The sequence below is a fragment of the Rhinoraja longicauda genome, chromosome 40 (genome assembly GCF_053455715.1).
Source record: "Rhinoraja longicauda isolate Sanriku21f chromosome 40, sRhiLon1.1, whole genome shotgun sequence".
NCBI lineage: Eukaryota > Metazoa > Chordata > Chondrichthyes > Rajiformes > Arhynchobatidae > Rhinoraja > Rhinoraja longicauda.
Genome location: NC_135992.1, coordinates 9,102,593 through 9,123,903, shown reverse-complemented (window position 1 = coordinate 9,123,903; position 21,311 = coordinate 9,102,593). Strand labels below are relative to the sequence as shown.

The 21,311-nt window shown below is 49.5% G+C and overlaps 2 protein-coding genes across 2 annotated transcripts in view; one reads left to right on the top strand and one right to left on the bottom strand.

The window, feature by feature from the left end:
- aco2 (aconitase 2, mitochondrial) overlaps window positions 1-21,311 on the top strand; it is a 59,226-nt gene that overhangs the window by 34,187 nt on the left and 3,728 nt on the right. Inside the window, exons 10-17 of the mRNA XM_078430708.1 lie at window positions 2,618-2,775; window positions 6,946-7,019; window positions 10,839-10,950; window positions 12,820-12,942; window positions 13,471-13,626; window positions 15,594-15,785; window positions 17,425-17,557; window positions 19,900-20,021. Coding sequence (XP_078286834.1) covers window positions 2,618-2,775; window positions 6,946-7,019; window positions 10,839-10,950; window positions 12,820-12,942; window positions 13,471-13,626; window positions 15,594-15,785; window positions 17,425-17,557; window positions 19,900-20,021 — 1,070 coding nt within the window. The remainder of the gene's footprint in view (window positions 1-2,617; window positions 2,776-6,945; window positions 7,020-10,838; window positions 10,951-12,819; window positions 12,943-13,470; window positions 13,627-15,593; window positions 15,786-17,424; window positions 17,558-19,899; window positions 20,022-21,311) is intronic.
- The window catches only part of LOC144611557 (GATOR2 complex protein WDR24-like), a 39,003-nt gene continuing 27,156 nt past the window's right edge, over window positions 9,465-21,311 (bottom strand). Inside the window, exon 9 of the transcript XR_013549540.1 lies at window positions 9,465-9,531. The gene's annotated coding sequence lies outside the window, so the exon portion shown is untranslated. The remainder of the gene's footprint in view (window positions 9,532-21,311) is intronic.

The window sequence follows — 21,311 nt, the reverse complement described above, 5'->3', positions numbered from 1 at the left end:
AAGATGCACAGTGTTTTTATACATGCATAACATTCACAGAAACGGACAAAACACATGCTTACTGCATTGTGGTTAATTACTGTTTGGTCTTGTGATCTCATTCATCCTAGGCACAAGTCATAAGTCGGGGGTTACAGGGAGAAGGCAGGAGAATGGGGCAAAGAGGGAAAGATAGATCAGCCATGATTGAACGGCAGTGTAGACGATGGGCCGAATGGCCTAATTCTAAGCTCCTATCACTTATGAACTTCTGGAAATGTATATTTTCTTTATATAGTTTTGCAGGCTGCATTTTGGATAGTACATTGCAGCCTCTTCAGTAATAGAATTCAGGAATCTTCACAGATTCCCCATTAAAATGCAGATGGTGAGGATGTACAATATTCCCTGGGGTAATGGAGGTAATATTCCCTCGGTTGTTCTGACAGCTTGCCTACTAAAGGCAGAAATTACTGCCTTTTGGCTGTGTGGGCAGGATTTTAATGTAATGATGTTGTTTTTGTTTTCCACTTTACCCGTAGTCAGATGAAGACTTGTGATTTGTTTTGTGCTGATATTTTGAGTTGCTTGCTCCGTAGTGAGTGAGCAAGGCTTTGTTGATAAGGTATTGCAGTTTGTCATTGTCAACGTTCCTCCTCTTCTGGCTTAAAATTTAGGTTTCCTTCTTCGAAACCTAAAATGCTTGCAATTATATGATGCCATTGTCATTCCCAACGTTAGTAAGAATATAATTCAAGCTCAGTGCACAGTGAGCTCAACGCGTATTCTGCAGAAAGAGATTGTACTAGGTGCCTTCAGCACACCAGCTGAATGTAGACATCTCACTTCCACAACATGTGTGTTGTTTATTGGCCAGTTAGCTTGGGTTTGAGGCGTCCGTACGCTGGATGTTACAGGTTCCTTGATATATAATGAGCCGAAGGTACAAAGTGGCGAAGGGTGACTTAGTTGGCGTGGATGGCTTTTGCCAAAGGCCTGTTTTTGTGCTGCATGACTCCATGCGACTGCCCACCGAATCTCTGAGCTGCATTTAAACTGTGTATTACAATAACCTACTTGTGAAGGTAGACACAAAACGCTGGAGTAACTCAGCGGGTCAGGCAGCATCTCTGGAGAGAAGGAACGGGTGACGTTTCGGGTCGAGACTGAAGAAGGGTCCCAACAACACTAGTCCCACCTGCCCACGTTTGGTCCATATCCCTCCAAACCTGTCCTATCCATGTACCTGTCTAACTTTCTTGAATGTTGGGTTAGTCCCTGCCTCAACTACCTCCACTGGCAGCTTGTTCCATACGCCCACCACCCTTTGTGTGAAAAAGCTACCCCTCAGATTCCTACTAAATCTTTTCCCCTTTACCTTGAACCCATGTCCTTTGGTCCTCGATTCCCCTACTCTGGGCAAGAGACTGTGCATCTACCCGATCTATTCCTCTCATAATAGTATACACCTCAACAAGATAAACCCTCATCCTCCTGCGCTCCAAGGAACAGAGTTCCAGACTGCTCCACCTCTCCCTGTAACCTAGACCCTCTAGTCCTGGCAACATCCTTGTAAATCTTCTCTGTACCCTTTCCAGCTTGACAACATCTCTCATGTAACATGGCGCGCATCAGCTCCAGAGACAAAGTCCAATGTACGACCGTTGTAAGTTTGTCGGCAGTACACGGAAATTTGTTGAAGTTTTGGATTTACTTCGTCGGGAGAGAAAGACTGCCCTCTGCCAGTATGTGTAGTTTGTGGCGAAACCATCCATTTTTTCGGCCTCTAAGTCAAACGAGTGTGCCGCGAGTTAACATTATTATACCTGTGTTTCGTGAGCTCAAAACGTTTAGGGACCACAGACTTAGTCTTTTACCTGCCTCACCAATTCTTTCGGTAGCTTGTTGCATACACCCACCACTCTCTGGAAAAGGATCCCCCTCGGGTTCCTACTAAATTTTTCCTCTCTCATCTTAAACCTATGCCTAACATAGGTTTAAGATGAGAGAGGAAAAATTTAATAGGAACCCGAGGGGGATCCTTTTCCAGAGAGTGGTGGGTGTATGCAACAAGCTACCAAAAGAATTAGTGAGGCAGATACTGCGATACGATACGATAGAACTTTATCCCAGGAAGGAAATTGATCTGCCAACAGCTATAAAACACAAAATACATGAAACATTAAATTAAAGTGACGAATGGAAAGGATTGGGGATGTGCAAAGATTGGGGAGAGAGGGGGGTGGGAGGAGAAGGAGTCAGTCTATCCTCACGACAGAAGGGGGAGGAGTTGTACAGTTTGATAGCCCCAGGGAAGAACCATCTCCTGTGGCATTCTATAATAACATTTAAAAGACATTTGGACAGGACATCACCATACTTTATTAGCCAAGTATGTTTTGCAACATACGGGGAATTTGATTTGCCATGCAGTCATTATATCAATAAAAAGCAACAAGACACACAATGCATTTTAACATAAACATCCACCACAGTGACTGCCCGCAGGGGTGTGGGTCAGAGGCGGGGTGGTGGGGCGAGTGTAGGTGAGGAACCCTGGTCGGCTGAAGGGCCCGTCTCTGTGCTGCGTGACTCCATGACCGTGCCGGTACTAAGCAGCATTGTTTCTGTCTTCCAGGCCTGATCGGCAGTTGCACCAACAGCAGTTATGAGGATATGGGCCGTTCAGCTGCCGTGGCACAGCAGGCTATCAAGCACGGCCTGAAGTGCAAGACCCAGTTCACCGTAACCCCCGGCTCCGAGCAGATTCGTGCTACCATTGAGAGAGACGGATACGTGAGTACGCGAGTGCACTTCTGAACCAAGGGCATCCAGACATCCAGATTAGACAGATTCAGAAGGCGATTGAATTTCCATTCACTAACCTACACATAATTTCCACATTTAATAATAACTAGACCAAGTGGACCAAACCTCTCCTGTATTGATGCAGCACCCTCTCCTCCCCCTCCTCCCCCCCTCCTCACTCCCCCTCCTCCCTTCCCCTCCTCCCTTCCCCTCCTCCCTTCCCCTCCTCCCTCCCCCTCCTCCCTCCCCCTCCTCCCTCCCCCTCCTCCCTCCCCCTCCTCCCTCCCCCTCCTCCCTCCCCCTCCTCCCTCCCCCTCCTCCCTCCCCCTCCTCCCTCCCCCTCCTCCCTCCCCCTCCTCCCTCCCCCTCCTCCCTCCCCCTCCTCCCTCCCCCTTCTCCCTCCCCCTTCTCCCTCCCCCTTCTCCCTCCCCCTTCTCCCTCCCCCTTCTCCCTCCCCCTTCTCCCTCCCCCTTCTCCCTCCCCCTTCTCCCTCCCCCTTCTCCCTCCCCCTTCTCCCTCCCCCTTCTCCCTCCCCCTTCTCCCTCCCCCTTCTCCCTCCCCCTTCTCCCTCCCCCTTCTCCCTCCCCCTTCTCCCTCCCCCTTCTCCCTCCCCCTTCTCCCTCCCCCTTCTCCCTCCCCCTTCTCCCTCCCCCTTCTCCCTCCCCCTTCTCCCTCCCCCTACTCCCTCCCCCTTCTCCCTCCCCCTTCTCCCTCCCCCTTCTCCCTCCCCCTTCTCCCTCCCCCTTCTCCCTCCCCCTTCTCCCTCCCCCTTCTCCCTCCCCCTTCTCCCTCCCCCTTCTCCCTCCCCCTTCTCCCTCCCCCTTCTCCCTCCCCCTTCTCCCTCCCCCTTCTCCCTCCCCCTTCTCCCTCCCCCTTCTCCCTCCCCCTTCTCCCTCCCCCTTCTCCCTCCCCCTTCTCCCTCCCCCTTCTCCCTCCCCCTTCTCCCTCCCCCTTCTCCCTCCCCCTTCTCCCTCCCCCTTCTCCCTCCCCCTTCTCCCTCCCCCTTCTCCCTCCCCCTTCTCCCTCCCCCTTCTCCCTCCCCCTTCTCCCTCCCCCTTCTCCCTCCCCCTTCTCCCTCCCCCTTCTCCCTCCCCCTCCTCTTCCCCTCCGCTCCCACTCCATTCCCCTCATTCCCCCTTATCATCCCCCCTCCCTCCCCTCTCCCTCCCCTCTCCCTCCCCCTCCCTCCCCCCGCCCTCCCTAGGAGATAGATTTAAACTTTAAAATGTGAATAACTTAAAAAATATAACGCCGATTTCAATGAAACTTCTTCCATTAGCACCAAAGGGGCGACGGTGAGTAAGGTGGGCCTAGAATTGTCGCGCTATCGTGTACCGTTTTGGCTGTAGTTCAGGAACAAACAAACAAACAAGATTTTTAGTATATAGATAAACCTGCCTGCAGCGATCGCCTAAAATGCTTTTGAGCAGTCGATGCTGTCTTTGGGAAGGTAGGGTGGATGGTGGGGAAAGGGCAGGAATGATGGAGTGAATTTATATTTTGTCCTGTGCTTTCAAATTGGGATCAGACAGCCTTGCAAGTGTAGGTATGTAGCTTTTAAATTTGGAAAAAAAAAGAATGCAGCCATTCCCACCACCTTCAAAATTCCCCAGTTTGGAGTGTAATAAAGGAGGCCAATTAATCTGCAGAATCGGTCTGAAGAAGGGCTTCGACCCGAAACGTCACCCATTCCTTCTCTCCAGAGATGCTGCCTGACCCACTGAGTTACTCCAGCATTTTGTGTCTACCTTCGATTTAGACCGGCATCTGCAGTTCTTTCCCACATAATCTGCAGAACATTTACTTTTAAGTAAACGTTTACTCCATCAAAACGACAACAGGCAGCCTTGGAAGCCTATCCACCCTAGTCAAACCTCATGTCAAAAACCTGGGCCTGATATTTGACTCCGCTTTTAAGTTTGACAAGCAAGTCAACTCTGTGGTAAAAGCCAGTTTCTTCCAGCTTCGTACCATAGCTAAAATCAAACCATTCCTCCAATTTGACCATCTAGAAAAAATCATCCACGCATTCATTTCCTCCCGCCTAGACTACTGCAACTCCCTATACACTGGGATCAGCCAATCATCCCTGTCCCGCCTGCAATTGGTCCAAAACGCCACAGCGAGACTCCCGTAAAAGGGACCACATCACCCCGATTCTGGCCTCTCTCCGCTGGCTCCCGGTACGGTACAGTACAGAATCAACTTCAAGCTCCTCCTATTCACATACAAAGCCCTAAACGGGCTTGCCCCCCCTCCCCCCATATCAGAAATCTTCTAACCCACCACTCAATAGTCAATAGTCGTTTATTTGTCACATACACATAAATGTGTAGTGAAATGAAACATTACCCGCAGTTGAAACACTAAGACCAATAAGAATAATCAATAAAAATGCAATAACACATACAATCATACACTAACACCAAACAAAAAGAACATCCATCACAGTGAGTCTCCTCCAGTCCCTTCTCACTGTGATGGAAGGCCAAAATGTCTTTTCTCTTCCCTGCCGTCTTCTCCCGAGGTCAGGCTGTTGAACTTGCCACGTCAGGGCGGTCGGGGCTCCCGACATTGGAGCGCCGCGCCGGACGGTGAAAGGTCCACGGCCTATTCCAGGCCGCGCCGGACGGTGAAAGGTCCGCGGCGGGCCGACCCAAGCCCCGCGATTCGGGGTGGGCGAACACACTGCCGCTGCCTCTGCCGCTGCCGGTGCTCCCGATGTCGGCCCCCACCCAGGGGCCTGCGGGCTTCCGACGTCCAAGCGGCCCGCGCCGGAGACGAGTCGCAGCCGCTCCCGCAGCATCCGAAGGCGGCCAGCGCCGCAGGTGGTGAGTCCGGGCCGCGGGCTCTGCGAACCAGAGCCCCAGGTGGTCCCAGGAGCATGGCCGATGGTGGTAGGCCGCAACGGGAACGGAGACACGACACAGAAACAAAGGTCGCGTCTCCGTTCGGGAGAGAGAATTTTACAGTTCCCGTTCCCTCCCACCCCCCCCCCCCCCCCACATAACATACAAACACTACACCATATTAAAACTACAATTCATACAAAAACAACAAAAAACACAAAAGACAGACGGACTGCAGGCAAGTCGCAGCTGCGACGGCAGCGCTGGCTCCTCCCTAACCCACAAACTCCCTCAAACTCCAGGTCCCTCAGGTCGGCCGACTTGGGGCTACTGACTATCCCGCGGTCTAGGCTTAAGCTCAGGGGTGACCGCGCTTTTGCGGTTGCAGCTCCTAGACTGTGGAACAGCATCCCTCTCCCCATCAGAACTGCCCCCTCCATCGACTCCTTTAAATCCAGGCTCAAAACCCCACTTCTATTCCCTAGCGTTTGAGGCCCTCTGAGGGGGCGCTGTGAACTGTTTATGTATGTGTTGTTAGGTTTGTTTGCCATTGTATGTTCTTTTTTAGCATCTGCACTGATGTACAGCACTTTGGTCAACGTGGGTTGTGTTTAAATGTGCTATACAAATAAAATTGACTTGACGTGACTTGACTTTTAACTGATAGATGATTTGGCCTTGTTTTTAAGTTCTGCAGCATGAAGCAAGGAGGCTTTGTGCAAGGAGGTGCTTTGTTGTGAGCTTGAACAGTGGACTGGATGGAGCCTAACATTCTTGCTATTGAGGGCGTGCAGCGTAGGTTTATTAGGTTAATTCCCGGAATGGCGGGACTGTCATATGTTGAAAGACTGGAGCGGCTAGGCTTGTATACACTGGAATTTAGAAGGATGAGAGGAGATCTTATCGAAACGTATAAGATTATTAAGGGGTTGAACACGTTAGAGGCAGGAAACATGTTCCCAATGTTGGGGGAGTCCAGAACAAGGGGCCACAGTTTAAGAATAAGTGGTAGGCCATTTAGAACGGAGATGAGAAAAAACTTTTTCAGTCAGAGAGTTGTAAATCTGTGGAATTCACTGCCTAAGAAAGCAGTAGAGGCCAATTCTCTGAATGCATTGAAGAGAGAGCTAGATAGAGCTCTTAAGGATAGCGGAGTCAGGGGGTATGGGGAGAAGGCAGGAACGGGGTACTGATTGAGAATGATCAGCCATGATCACATTGAATGGCGGTGCGTACAGGCTCGAAGGGCCGAATGGCCTCCTGCACCTATTGTCTATCGTCTATTCAACACTATTTTCTGTCTTCACAGGCTCAAATTCTGAGGGACTTTGGTGGGATTGTTCTTGCTAATGCCTGCGGGCCCTGCATCGGACAGTGGGACAGGTAAAGTGATTATACTTCTCTTTTCTTCTCAATGCACTGAGCCCGAGGGCCGGTCAGAAATTGGTTTAGGAGAGGAAAACTGCAGGCGCTGGTTTAAATCGAAGTGGACACAAGATGCTGGTGTAACTCAGCAGGACAGGCAGCATCTCTGGAGAGAAGGGATGGGTGACGTTTCGGGTCGAGGCCCTTCTTCAGACTGATGTCAGGGGAGGGGGCGGGATGTTATGCCATCCATTTTGGACTAATTAGGGAAGAACAGAGGGCATGCAAAATGGTGCAAATCCAGAAGCGATCACCACCTAGAGAGAATGGAGAGCTTATGTGCATAGATTAGTAAATTGTTATGGGCAGAAAGTAAGTAGGCTAATGGAATGGGTAGAAAAGAACTGCAGATGCCGGTTTAAACCGAAGATAGACACAAAGTGCTGGCGTAACTCAGTGGGTCAGGCAACATCTCTGGAGAAAAAGGATGGGTGACGTTCTAGATTTAGATTTAGAGATACAGCGCGGAAACAGGCCCTTCGGCCCACTGAGTCTGCGCCGCCCAGCGATCCCCGCACATTAACACTGTCCTACACACACTAGGGACAATTTTTACATTTACCCAGTCAATTAACCTACATACCTGTACGTCTTTGGAGTGTGGGAGGAAACGGAAGATCTCGTAGAAAACCCACGCAGGTCACGGGGAGAACGTACAAACTCCGTACACACGGCGCCCGTAGTCAGGATCGAACCCGAGTCTCCGGCGCTGCATTCGCTGTAAGGCAGCAACTCTACCACTGCGCCACCGTGCCGCATCGGGCCTGAAGAAAGGTCCCAACCCGAAATGTCACCCGTCCTCCTCCTCCAGAGTCTGAAGGAGAAACCGACCCAAAACATCACCCATCCTTTTTCTCCAGAGATGCTGCCTGACCCTCTGAGTTGTTCCAGCATCTTGTGTCCACCCAGAAATTAGTTTATCTTGCTGCCTGCAGTACTGGCTGGTTTTGTGCAGGATAAATGCAAGGTAATTCCAAGTTGTAGTTTACTCAGCAAGAAACTCCTTCTCCCATCCCCCCCCCACAAAACGTTCTTTCTTCCAGTTATTGACCCAACTATCAGTGGTGGGTTTCCTAAGCCATGAACTGTCAGGTTAATAAAAAATGGACCAGCTTAGATGGGACGACTTGGTCAGTGTGTGCGAGTTAGGCCGAGGTGTCTGTTTCCTTGCTGTCTCACTTCATGACTAAATATGTTCCCGCCAACTTGCAAAGTCTCCATTTTCAGTGTCGGGATCCCAGTAGGTGCCAAACATGGCTCGAAATTGGCCACAGCGCCCATACCGAGGGGGGAGGTTGAAACAGCCCAGGCTTTTCAATGCTGATCCAGCCCAGTGATGCGTGATTGAGTATGGCCATGATGCCCGAGATCGGGCCACTGCCAGTAGCCACTGTCTCGACCAAGGGGCTCCCAACCCTTTTCATCCCGTTAACCCCTTTGCAACTTTTCGAAAGTAAATTTTCCCCCCACCCTGTTTTGTTCAGTAATTTGAGTTTACACTTCTACCGTAATAAAGCAACCGACAAAGGGGAAATTTTTTAATACTGTTTTTAACATTATTAGTTTAAGTTCAAATAACAATCATAATAGCACACAGCAATGTTATTTCACTTATTTATGAACAACTAATGGTGAACAGATACGGGTGTACCAGAACCAAACACAGTCAGTCAATAGTCTGAAGAACGTCTGAAAAATGTTTTGGGTCGAGACTCTCCTGAGATGCTGCCTGACCTACTGAGATACTCCAGCATTTTGTGAAATCAATACCTTCGATTTGTACCAGCATCTGCAGTTATTTTCTTACACAATATGTGCAAATCCAGAATCAACAGATTTACCCCCTGGGTAGGTGTCATGTACCCCCTGGGGGTAAATGTACCCCAGGTTGGGAACCCTAGGTTTAGACCCACTCCACTGTTACTCAAGATTTCTTTGAGTTAATGCCATATTTTGTATCTGGCACTGCCAGGCAGTACCAGAAGGGATGTTCGCCATGATGCAGGTTTGAGTATCGTCCCGTTTAATCCGTCCGCATGGTGGGGAAGGGCAACAGTTGCCAGGAGATGGGAGTGTTGTTAATATTGATGCCATCAATGCTGAGGACAATTAGTTTTAGATTTTTTAGATTTAGAGATACAGTGCAGAAACAGGCCCTTCGGCCCAGCGATCCCCGCACAATGGCACCTTCCTACACCCACTAGGGACAATTTTTACATTTGCCCAGCCAATTAACCTACACACCTGTACGTCTTTGGAGTGTGGGAGGAAACCGAAGATCTCGGAGAAAACCCACGGAGAGAACGTACAAACTCCGTATAGACGGCGCCCGTAGTCAGGATCGAACCTGAGTCTCCGGCGCTGCATTCGCTGTAAGGCAGCAACTCTACCGCTGCACCACCGTGCCGCTGATGAGAAATACGATGCTATTCGGTGGTAAAGCATCATTGCGCACCACCTTAATGCCCATCTAGAGAGTGCGAAAGGAATGAAGAATTAATTTTTTGTCAGAGGGCGGTGAATCTCTGGTATTCAGTGCCAGAGACTGACTGGTGTGGAGCCTGTCATCAGGTCTTTTTAAGACTGAGATTGACAGATTCTTGAGTAGTAAGGGTGTCAAGGGTTATGGGGCAAAAGTAGCAGAATGGTCTTGGGAGGGAAAGATAGATCAGCCATAAAGGAATGGTGAGTGGACCCGATGGGCCAAATGGTCTGATTCTGCTCCTATGACTTATGAACTTATGCTGGGAAGTTGTAGGCCCCAAAGGGCTTGGAGAATGGGAGCCATTCAATAGACAATAGGTGCAGGAGGAGGCCATTCGGCTCTTCGAGCCAGCACCGCCATTCAATGTGATCATGGCTGATCATTTTCAATCAGTACCCCGTTCCTGCCTTCTCCCCAAACCCCCTGACTCTGCTATCCTTAAGAGCTCTATCCAGCTCTCTCTTGAATGCATTCAGAGAACTGTCCTCCACTGCCCTCTGAGGCAGAGAATTCCACAGATTCACAACTCTCTGACTGAAAAAGTTTTTCCTCATCTCAGTTCTAAAGCTGAAGAAAGTTGGTTCACCTCATTATTGGATTGAAGATAGACACAAAATGCTGGAGTAACTCAGCGGGGCAGGCAGCATAGCATCTCTGGAGAGAAGGAATGGGTGACGTTTTGGGTCGAGACCCTTGTTCAGACTGACTATTATTGGATCAGTATTGATTGGGCGCTCTGTTTGAAATGGGTTGACTTGATTGTTGTGAATAAACTTGCTTTAAGCAAAATGATCAAACTCTAAAATATAAACAGAAAGCACTGGAAGCGGTCAGCGGATGATGCAAGGTCTAAGGGGTAGGCCAATAAGGGGTAGGCCATTTAGAACGGAGATGAGGAAAAACTTTTTCAGTCAGAGAGTTGTGAATCTGTGGAATTCTCTGCCTCAGAAGGCAGTGGAGGCAATTCTCTGAATGCATTCAAGAGAGAGCTAGATAGAGCTCTTAAGGATAGCGGAGTCAGGGGGTATGGGGAGAAGGCAGGAACGGGGTACTGATTGAGAATGATCAGCCATGATCACATTGAATGGCGGTGCTGGCTTGAAGGGCCGAACGGCCTCCTCCTGCACCTATTGTCTATTGTCAGCAGGTCCTGCTGAGCGTTTCCGACATTAAGTTATTTCAGATTTCTGGTGTTTGCCGTTTTTTTGTTTTTTTTGCTTAACTTTTACTGTGGTTTGATCTACTTCTGAGCCTCACTTGTGTCTGTATTTATTTTAAAAAATCCAATCAAGAAAGGACGTTAAGATGGGCGAGAAGAACACGATCGTGACCTCCTACAACAGGAACTTCACCGGGCGCAACGATGCCAACCCTGCCACCCACGCCTTTGTCACATCACCTGAGGTAAAACACCACCACGCACTTGTGGCTTTTGTTTTTAATTCTCAAAACAAGTCCCGTGAAATCCCCTCCCGTACAGACCAGACTTTTTTTATTTTTTTTTTAACATTTTGTTTATAGAGATACAGCGCGGAAACAGGCCCACCAAGTCCGCGCCGCCCAGCGATCCCCGCACACTAACACTATCCTACACCCTCTAGGGACAATTTTTACATTTGCCCAACCAATTAACCTACATACCTGTACGTCTTTGGAGTGTGTGAGGAAACCGAAGATTTCGGAGAAAACCCCACGCAGGTCACGGGGAGAACGTACAAACTACGGCGCCCGTAGTCAGGATCGAACCTGAGTCTCCGGCGCTGCATTCGCTGTAAGGCAGCAACTCTACCGCTGCGCCACCGTGCAATTGCATTTTACAGAATGGGAGAGAGAAGAAAGGTGGGGAAAATAGGGTGAGAAAAGCATCGGAGGAGAATACTGACACAAACCTTGCCCTTCCTTGTATCTCTGTGTCTCCTCTTCTCCCCTGACTCTCAGCCTGAAGAAGGGTCTCGAACCGAGACGTCACCCATTCCTTCTATCCAGAGATGCTGCCTGTCCCCGCTGAGTTACGTTTTGTGTCTACCTTCAATATTCATGCCGCTGGGTATGCTGGCTAACATCTCTGGCAAGTTGCTTCCTGCAGTGCTTTTGATGGGTCGGGGAGATGTAGGCAAGGGTGTGTCACGTCCTGCCACTAGCATGGAAAAGGTACTGCAATAGACAATAGGTGCAGGAGGAGGCCATTCGGCCCTTCGAACCAGCACTGCCATTCAATGTGATCATGGCTGATCATCCACAATCAGTATCCCGTTCCTGCCCTCTCCCCATACGCCCATACTCCGCTATCATTAAGAGCTCTATCTAACTCTCTCTTGAAAGCATCCAGAGAATCGGCCTCCGCTGCCTTCTGAGGCAAAGAATTCCACAGATTTATAACTCTCTGAGTGAAAAAGTTTTTCCTTATCTCCGTTCTAAATGGCCTTACCCCTTATTCTTAAACTGTGGCCCCTGGTTCAAAAGCAGTTGGTGAGGAGGTGGCATGGACAGGAATTTATTTTCTTGGAACATTATCTACCACCACTTAGTCTCAAGGTGTTAACTAGAGACACAAGGAACTGCGGACTTTCGAAACCTTGAGCAAAACACAAAGTGCTGGAGGAATCCAGCGGGTCAGGCAGCATCTGTGGAGGGAATTGATAGGCGACATTTTAGGCTGGGACTCCTTAAGAAACGTCTGTCCATTCACGCCACAGATGCTGCCTGACCCACTGAGTTCCTCCAGCAATTTGTTTTGTTCAAAGGTGTTAAGTTTGACCTGGCAATACAGTTATTGATAGATGTGCTGCTGATGAACAGTGTAAATGCATTAGTTTAGTTTAGAGATAGGGCGCGGAAATATACTTTTCGGCTCACCAGGTCCATGCCGACCAGCGACCCCCACACATCAACACGATCCCGCACACACGAGGCACAATTTACAATTTTATCATGCCAATTAGCCTGTACGTCATTGGAGTGCGGGAGGAAACCGGAGCACCCGGAGAAAACCCACGCAGGTAACGGGGAGAACGTACAAACTCCGTACAGACAGCACCCGTAGTCAGGATGGAATCTGGGTCTCTGGCACTGTAAGGCAGCAACTCTACCGCTGCGCCACCGTGTCAGAATGATCGATAAATAATCACGACTCTGTCTTGCCCTCTATGTCGATGCTGAGCAGGGTTTTGTGTTTCCGGCCACATCACTGTTGTCAGAGGTGATCTGACAACTAATCCACCGACCCGGCAAGTAGCAGTTGCTGACTGCGTGACTGTGCTTTTGCCTTCGCAGATCGTTACAGCCCTTGCCATCGCTGGCACCTTGAAATTCGACCCTGAACGCGATTTTCTGACTGGAGCGGATGGGAAGAAGTTTAAGCTGGAGGCACCGTCTGCTGATGAGCTGCCCACCAAGGTACAAGGGACCTCTGCATGCGATGGGAAGCTGGAGAGCACATTGGTTTACGGGCTGCTTCCTCTTAAACTCCACAGACCACAAAATGCTGGAGTAACTCAGCGGGACAGGCCGCATCTCCGGAGAGAAGGGATGGGCGACGTTTTGGGGCGAGACTGATCAGTCTGAAGAAGGGCCTCGACCCAAAACGTCGCCCATTCCTTCTCTCCAGAGATGCTGCCTGTCCCGCTGAGTTACTCCAGCATCTTGTGTCTGTCTTTGATTTAAACCAGCACCTGCCGTTCTTTCCTACACTCCTCTTGAGCTCCAGCAGATTCTCTGGCTCACAAGATGGTCATAAACCCCATATCAAATTTCTGTAACTAGATCAAGTAAAGTATCAGCCGTGTCTCTGGCGCTGCGAGATGGTGGCTCCCTGCCACTGTGCTGGTCAATGATCGGCATCTTTGGGGGACAAAACCGAGGGATGTGATGGGACGAGAGAGAATACTGAGAGGTCACCGGTAACATTTTGTTTGTGTCTGGCAGGACTTTGACCCTGGCCAGGATACGTATCAACACCCGCCAACTGACACCACGGGCATTGACGTGAATGTCGACCCAAAGAGCCAGCGGCTGCAACTGTTGGAGCCATTTGATCGTTGGAACAAGAAGGACTTGGAGGACATGCGCGTGCTGATTAAGGTGAGCTACAGATTGTGAAATGGATGGAAATATCAAGAGCAGTGTGTTGAAGGGAGGTGGTTCATATCAAGGTTAATGCATCAGGCTGTGGAAAGCAACAGTCCATCCTGAACCAAAAGCCGATTACCGTTCAATTCTCAATCCACAATATCACTGCTGCTACCTTGTGTGTGTCTTTTTTATCATTTCCAAACCGTACTCTATTTAAAATAAATACAACCGGCATAACAACATCTGTCGTTCAGTTAATTGTGCCTTCAGTACAATACGTTTTCCTACAAAGCGTCGTCACCACTCGTGCTTCCACAAACAATGCTCATATAAAGTGTCGGAGGCTGTTTCCCGGTGTCCAATGTCCTTTGTGTGGCTGCACCGAGCTTTGTTATGTCGGAGATGCCCTTGTAATCCCATCCAACACTCAGCCTTGCGGCCTGAAGATAGGCTGAAATTGTTGCAGCGCATCTTTCTTGAGACTTTAGAGAGAGAGCGCAGGAACGGGCCCTTCGGCCCACTGAGCCGGTGCCGACCAGCAAACACTAGCACTATCCTACACACTACAATTCACAATTTTCGCCGAAGCTAATTAGCCTACAAACCTGTACGACTTTGGAGTGCGGGAGGAAACCGGAGCACCCGGTTTAGAAGGATGAGAGGAGATCTTATCGAAACGTATAAGATTATTAAGGGGTTGGACACGTTAGAGGCAAGAAACATGTTCCCAATGTTGGGGGAGTCCAGAACAAGGCGCCACAGTTTAAGAATAAGGGGTAGGCCATTTAGAACTGATATGAGGACAAACCTTTTCAGTCAGAGAGTTGTGAATCTGTGGAATTCTCTGCCTCAGAAGGCAGTGGAGGCCAATTCTCTGAATGCATTCAAGAGAGAGCTGGATAGAGCTCTTAAGGATAGCGGAGTCAGGGGGTATGGGGAGAAGGCAGGAACGGGGTACTGATTGAGAATGATCAGCCACGATCACATTGAATGGCGGTGCTGGCTTGAAGGGCCGAATGGCCTCCTCCTGCACCTATTGTCTATTGTCACCTGGAGAAAACCCACGCGGTCAGTGGAGGGCCTCCAAACTCCGTAGAGACAGCACCCGTAGTCAAGATCCCGGGTCTCTGGCGTTGTGAGGCAGCAGCTCTACCACTGCACCGCCGGGCTGCCCGTTCATTGAGTGAGGGCACTTGCACAGGTCGATGCCTCCTTAGTCACTCTGTACACAAAGGGTGAACCAGAACTGTACAGGTAGCTCGGATGCTTTATGCCGCACTTATTCCGGGTTGCTTATCATAGATACATAGACAATAGGTGCAGGAGTAGGCCATTCGGCCCTTCGAGCCAGCACCGCCATACAATATAATCATGCCTGATCATCCAAAATCAGTACCCCGTTCCTGCTTTCTCCCCATATCCCTTGATTCCGTTAGCCCTAAAAGCTATATCTAACTCTCCTTTGAATGCATCCAGTGGATCGGCCTCCACTGCCTTCTGAGGCAGAGATTCCCACAAATCCACAACTACCATCTACCTCATTGGAGACCCTTGAACTATCTTCAATCAGACTTTACTGGACTTAATCTTGTCGTAACCATTATTCCCTTTATCCTGTATCTACACAGTACAGATTGATTGTTATGTGTAGTCTTTCCGCTGACCACGATAGCATGGAACAAAAAAGCTTTTCACCGTACCGTACACGTGACAATAAACGAAACGAAACTAAAACGGAACAATTTTAAGGTGTTAAAAATGGACCAAATAATTTGTGCTGTGTTTGGAAATGTTTTGAAATCAAAGGGATTGATCTAATCCTTCCCCTCAATGGGCAAAATGTGCTCCTTGTTTCTACTTGGGTGCCTTGCGTTCACCATCTGTGGCTTTTAACTTTGAACCCAGAGTTTGGTGCAGGTTTCCCCCCTCCTCCCCCCCCCCCCCTAAATCTAACTCGTGTTTTCCGCTTGCTTTAGGTGAAAGGCAAATGTACCACCGATCACATATCGGCAGCTGGCCCTTGGCTCAAGTTCCGCGGCCACCTGGATAACATTTCGAATAACCTGCTCATCGGAGCCGTTAACATCGAGAATAACAAAGTAAACGAGGTCAAAAACCTGATCACCAGCGAATACGGAGCGGTGCCTGACACAGCTCGTGCTTACCAGGTAGGCCGATCTACGAATGGTGGTTCATTTAGTTTAGAGATACAGAGCAACAACAGGCTCTTCTGCCCACCCAGTCCGCACCGACCAGCGATCCCTGCACGCTAACACTATCCTACACACTCGGGGCAATTTACAATTTTTACCAAGCCAATTAGCCTACAAACCTGAGGTATCACAAAATGCTGGAGTAACTCAGCGGGTCAGGCAGCATCTCTGGAGAGAAGGAATGGGTGACGTTTCGGGTCGAGACCCTTCTTCAGTCCACGCTGACCCAAGATGCCCCATCTAATCTGGTCCCATTTGTCCACATTTTTTCCATATCCCTCTGACTCTTTCCAATTATAGACAATAGACAATAGGTGCAGGAGGAGGCCATTCGGCCCTTCGAGCTAGCACCGCCATTCAATGTGGTCATGGCTGATCATTCTCAATCAGTACCCCGTTCCTGCCCTCTCCCCATACCCCCTGACTCCGCTATCCTTCAGAGCTTTATCTAGCTCTCTCTTGAATGCATTCAGAGAATTGGCCTCCACTGCCTTCTGAGGCAGAGAATTCCACAGATTCACAACTCTCTGACTGAAAAAGTTTTTCCTCATTCAGGGTTTCCAGCATTTTGTGTAGATATTTGATAATTCCACGCGAAATTGTGGTTTTGTAATCGTATTCCCAACACTAATCCAACAACTGGGATGGGAAATCGGAGAACATTCCACAAAAAATTGCACGCTTTTTCTTCTTTGGAGAACGTTGCTAAAAGTTCTCCAGTTGGAGGAGTTGCTGCCTCACAGCACCACTGCAGCCCTGACCTTGGACGCTGTCTGTGTGGAGTTTGCGCGTTCTCCCACTTTCCTCCCACTTCCCAACGACGTGTGGGGTCGGACTTCGATTGTCCACTGGAAATTGCCCTCGAGGTGTCGGGCAAGTGGTACGACAGGAACTAGTGCGAACGGGTGATGAATGGTCAGCGTGGACACGGTGGGCCGAAGGGCCTGTGTCCATGCTGTACAGGTCCCACTACCAATTTCCCAGCACCCTCGGTTCCAGAGTCTTTCTCGATTATCCATTTTGCCCGACCAACAGAGGTCACGGCATCCGAGAGGAGTCCGACTGTACTGGAACGTTCCGCCGAGATACCGGCCCGCAGAGTTGGCCTCGGAAGTCGGCTATGAGGACAGATCTGCCGGCTCCGGCTGGGCTGGAGTTCCAGAGCCCCGGCCCCAGGGGAGGGGGGGGGCAAGTTTGACCCGCCGAATGGCTACGGACGTCGGCCATGGGAACGGATCCACCGGCTGTGGTTGGGCTGGGGTTCCAGGGCCCCGACGACAGGCGGCAAATTCGACCCGTCGATCGGAGCGGAAGTACTGATGAGACCAGCCTGGGTTCCACATTTTCAGAGGTGGGGGGAGATTTCAAGTCCGCTCTCGTAATTTTGTCCGAATTAAAGGAGGCGCCCAGTTGCTGGAAACCTGGTGGTGGGCCTGGTCTCTCTAAACTCTGAGATATTGCAAAGGGGAGAAAATGAAGCGGCTTAACTAAATAAAGGCTGCGTGTTCGGTCGTCGAGGGCTGTGTCCACCCTCTCTGAGCTTATTGCCCCGAGGAAGAGCACCGTACAAAGCTGTTTTCCCCTCTCCTCGCAGAAACAAGGCATCAACTGGGTGGTGGTCGGAGATGAGAACTACGGTGAGGGCTCCAGTCGGGAACACGCTGCCCTGGAGCCCCGGCACCTGGGAGGCCGCGCCATCATCGTCAAGAGCTTTGCCCGGATTCACGGTAGGCAACCGCGCAAAACGTTTTGGGGAAACCGGGGCAAACGATGGCACAGTGGTAGAGCAGCTGCCTCGGCACCAGAGGCCGGTCCAATCCTGTCCTCTGCTGCTGTCCACGTGGAGTTTGCACGCTTCTCCCAGTGACCCCGTGGGTTTTCTCTGGGTGGTCTGGTTTCCTCCCACGTCCCAGAGAAGGCCGGGTCAGTCCTTTTAATTGGCCTCTGTAAGTTTACAACTTCTTAGATTTAGTCGTTAAGAATCTTTGGGAAGTTGATGGGAAAAGCCTCCTTTTGCTCTGGTGTTTAATTTCATTCTTCACATGTGTAAACTACAATGTTTTATTCTTGTTTACTGTACGTCGTGTTGTTACTTGCGAGCAAAGCACCAAGGCAAATTCCTTGTGTGCGTACATACTTGGCTAATAAAATTTATTCAATTCAAATGTAGGGAAAATAAAAAAGATTTTGGGTAGCTTTAGCGTGCACTGGTGTTTGGTAGTCAGCCAGGAGTTGGTGGGCTGAAGGGCCTGTTTAGAGCCATAAAGTCGTACAGCAAGGGGGATAAGTCTTCAACCCAACTTGCCCATGCCAACCAAGATGCTATGCCCACCTGCCTAACTTTGGGCATATCCCTCCAACCCTTTCATATCCAAGCACCTATCCAAGTAACTTTTAAATGTTATATTACATGCCTCAACTACCTCCTCTGCGTGGAAAAAGGTTGCCCTTCAGGTGGGTTCCTATTAAATATTCCCCTCTCGCCTTAAACCAATGTCCCCTGGTTCTTGATTTCCTTACTCCGGATGAAAGACTCTGTGCATTCACCCGATCTATTCCCCTCATGATCATGTAAACCTCCATAAGATCACCCCTCATTCTCCTGCGTTCCAAGGAAAATAGTCCTCTCCTGACCAACCTCTCCCTTTAGCTAAGGCCTTCAATTCCTGGCAACATCCTCCTTTGTATAGATGTGTAGGAAGGAACTGCAGATGCTGGTGTATTACAAAGATAGACACAAAATGTTGGAGTAACTCAGCGGGTCTGGCAGCATCTCTGGAGGAAAGGATTAGGTGACGTTTCGGGTCGAGACCAAGTCTGAAGAAGAGTTCCGACCCGAAACGTGACCTATTCCTTTTTGTCCTGACCCGCTGAGTTACTCCAACATTTTGTGTCTATCCGCAGATGCTGGAAATCTAAAATGAAAGCAGGAAGATGCTGGGTAGGTCAGGCTGCACCTGCGGGAAGGGAAACAGGCGTAACTTTTTCAGGTCGTAATTCTGATGGAGCATCTTCGACCTGAAACGTTCACTAAATTTTGGTCTCCAAATTTGAGGAAGGATATTCTTGCTATGGAGGGCGTGCAGCGTAGGTTCACTAGGTTAATTCCCGGAATGGCGGGACTGTCGTATGTTGAAAGGCTGGAGCGATTGGGCTTGTATACACTGGAATTTAGGGGGGATCTTAATGAAACATATAAGATAATTAGGGGATTGGACACATTAGAGGCAGGAAACATGTTCCTAATGTTGGGGGAGTCCAGAACAAGGGGCCACAGTTTAAGAATAAGGGGTAGGCTATTTAGAACGGAGATGAGGAAGAAGTTTTTCAGTCAGAGAGTGGTGAAGGTGTGGAATTCTCTGCCTCAGAAGGCAGTGGAGGCCAGTTCGTTGGATGCTTTCAAGAGAGAGCTGGATAGAGCTCTTAAGGATAGCGGAGTGAGGGGGTATGGGGAGAAGGCAGGAACGGGGTACTGATTGAGAGTGATCAGCCATGATCGCATTGAATGGCGGTGCTGGCTCGAAGGGCTGAATGGCCTACTCCTGCACCTATTGTCTATTGTCTATAATCCGTTATTCGCAACTCTCTAATCCCTTTGTCTCAATTGCGGAGTTTGCACGTTCTTCCCGTGACCGCGTGGGTTTTCTCCGGGTGCTCCGGGTTCCTCCCACACCGTGCAGGTCAGTTAGGTTAATTGGCTTCTGTAAATTACCCCTCGTGTGTGGGTTGAGTGGTCGCATCTGCGGGGTGTTGATGGGAATGTGGGGATGGTGTTGATGGGCCGAAAGGCCTGTGGTTCCTTTATCGTCCTTTATAAAGTTTCTGTGCTGACATGGCACATGTGGTAGAGCTGCCGCCTCACGGCACCGGGGACCCGGCTTCCATCCTGACCTTTGGTACCGTATCAGCCTACCGCAGGCTGTGTAAGTATTACGCAAACTGTAGTGCTGATTGAAAGTCGGGTGAAGCTTGTTCCTGTGTAACTGAGTTCTTCGAAACCAAAGATGAATTTCATTCTTTATTTGAGGGGGGAAAAGAAAACATCATGTGCATTTTGTGTTGCTTGCAGAAACCAACCTGAAGAAGCAAGGCTTGCTGCCCCTCACCTTCTCCAGCCCCAGTGACTACGACAAGGTGCAGCCCGACGATAAGGTCTCCATCTTGGGGCTGAATGAATTTGCACCTGGAAAGGTAATCTCACCTGGAGTAGCACCTGAGCTCCTTATTCACTGATGCAAACGGTGGCGCAGCGGCAGAGTTGCTGCCTCACAGCACCAGAGACCCGGGTTTGATCCTGACCACGGGTGCTGTCTGTACGGAGTTTGTACTGTGACCGCGTGGGTTTTCTGCAGCTGCTCTGGTTTCCTCTCACATCCTAAAGACATGCAGGTTTGTAGGTTAATTGGCTTCTGTAGATTGTCCTTCGTGTGTAGGATAGAACTAGTGTACATGGATCGCTGGTCGGTGCGGACTCGGTGGGCCAATGGGCCTGTTTCCACGCTGTATCTCTAAACTGAAAAGCTTCAACTAAACAAAAAAAATCTAAGCGTTTACAAATTGAAGATCAGATTCTTGACCCTACTTCGTTCAAGTTTTTTTTGTTTTGCGTTAATCTACTTGCCTTAAGAATTCTGAGCAATTTCTGTAATTTGAATTTAAATCCCCCTAGCCCTGCTTCACCATTGCTACCAACATTTTGCCAGGTAAATGCATTTCACAAGCCCTAGTACACTTGCTCTGCAAAATCCCATGCAAGATGGATGATCAGCCGGGTCAGGATGGAACCCGGGTCTCTGGCGCTGCGAGGCAGCAACTCTACCGCTGCGCCACCGTGACGCCCATCTCTCACCAACAAGAAGAAACCAGCTGGTGAGAGATTGCCCGGCTATTAAACATGGAATTCAGTTGTCACTTCTTAGAAACATAGAAAATAGGTGCAGGAGTAGGCCATTCGGCCCTTCGAGCCTGCACCGCCATTCAATATGATCATGGCTGATCATCCAACTCAGTATCCCATACCTGCCTTCTCTCCATACCTCCTGATCCCTTTAGCCACAAGGGCCACATCTAACTCCCTCTTAAATATAGCCAATGATCTGGCCTCAACTACCTTCTGTGGCAGAGAATTCCACAGATTCACCACTCTCTGTGTGAAAAAAAAGTTCTCATCTCGGTCCTAAAAGACTTCCCCCTTATCCTTAAACTGTGACCCCTTGTTCTGAACTTCCCCAACATCGGGAACAATCTTCCTGCATCTAGCCTGTCCAACCCCTTAAGAATTTCGTAAGTTTCTATAAGATCCCCCCTCAATCTTCTAAATTCCAGCGAGTACAAGCCGAGTCTATCCAGTCTTTCTTCATATGAAAGTCCTGCCATCCCAGGAATCGATATGAAGCGTGATGATCTTACAATAAAGGTGCCTACACCAGCCCTGGTTTATTCATCGGTTCACGGTTTGGATCTATATTCAATTCCCTTCCC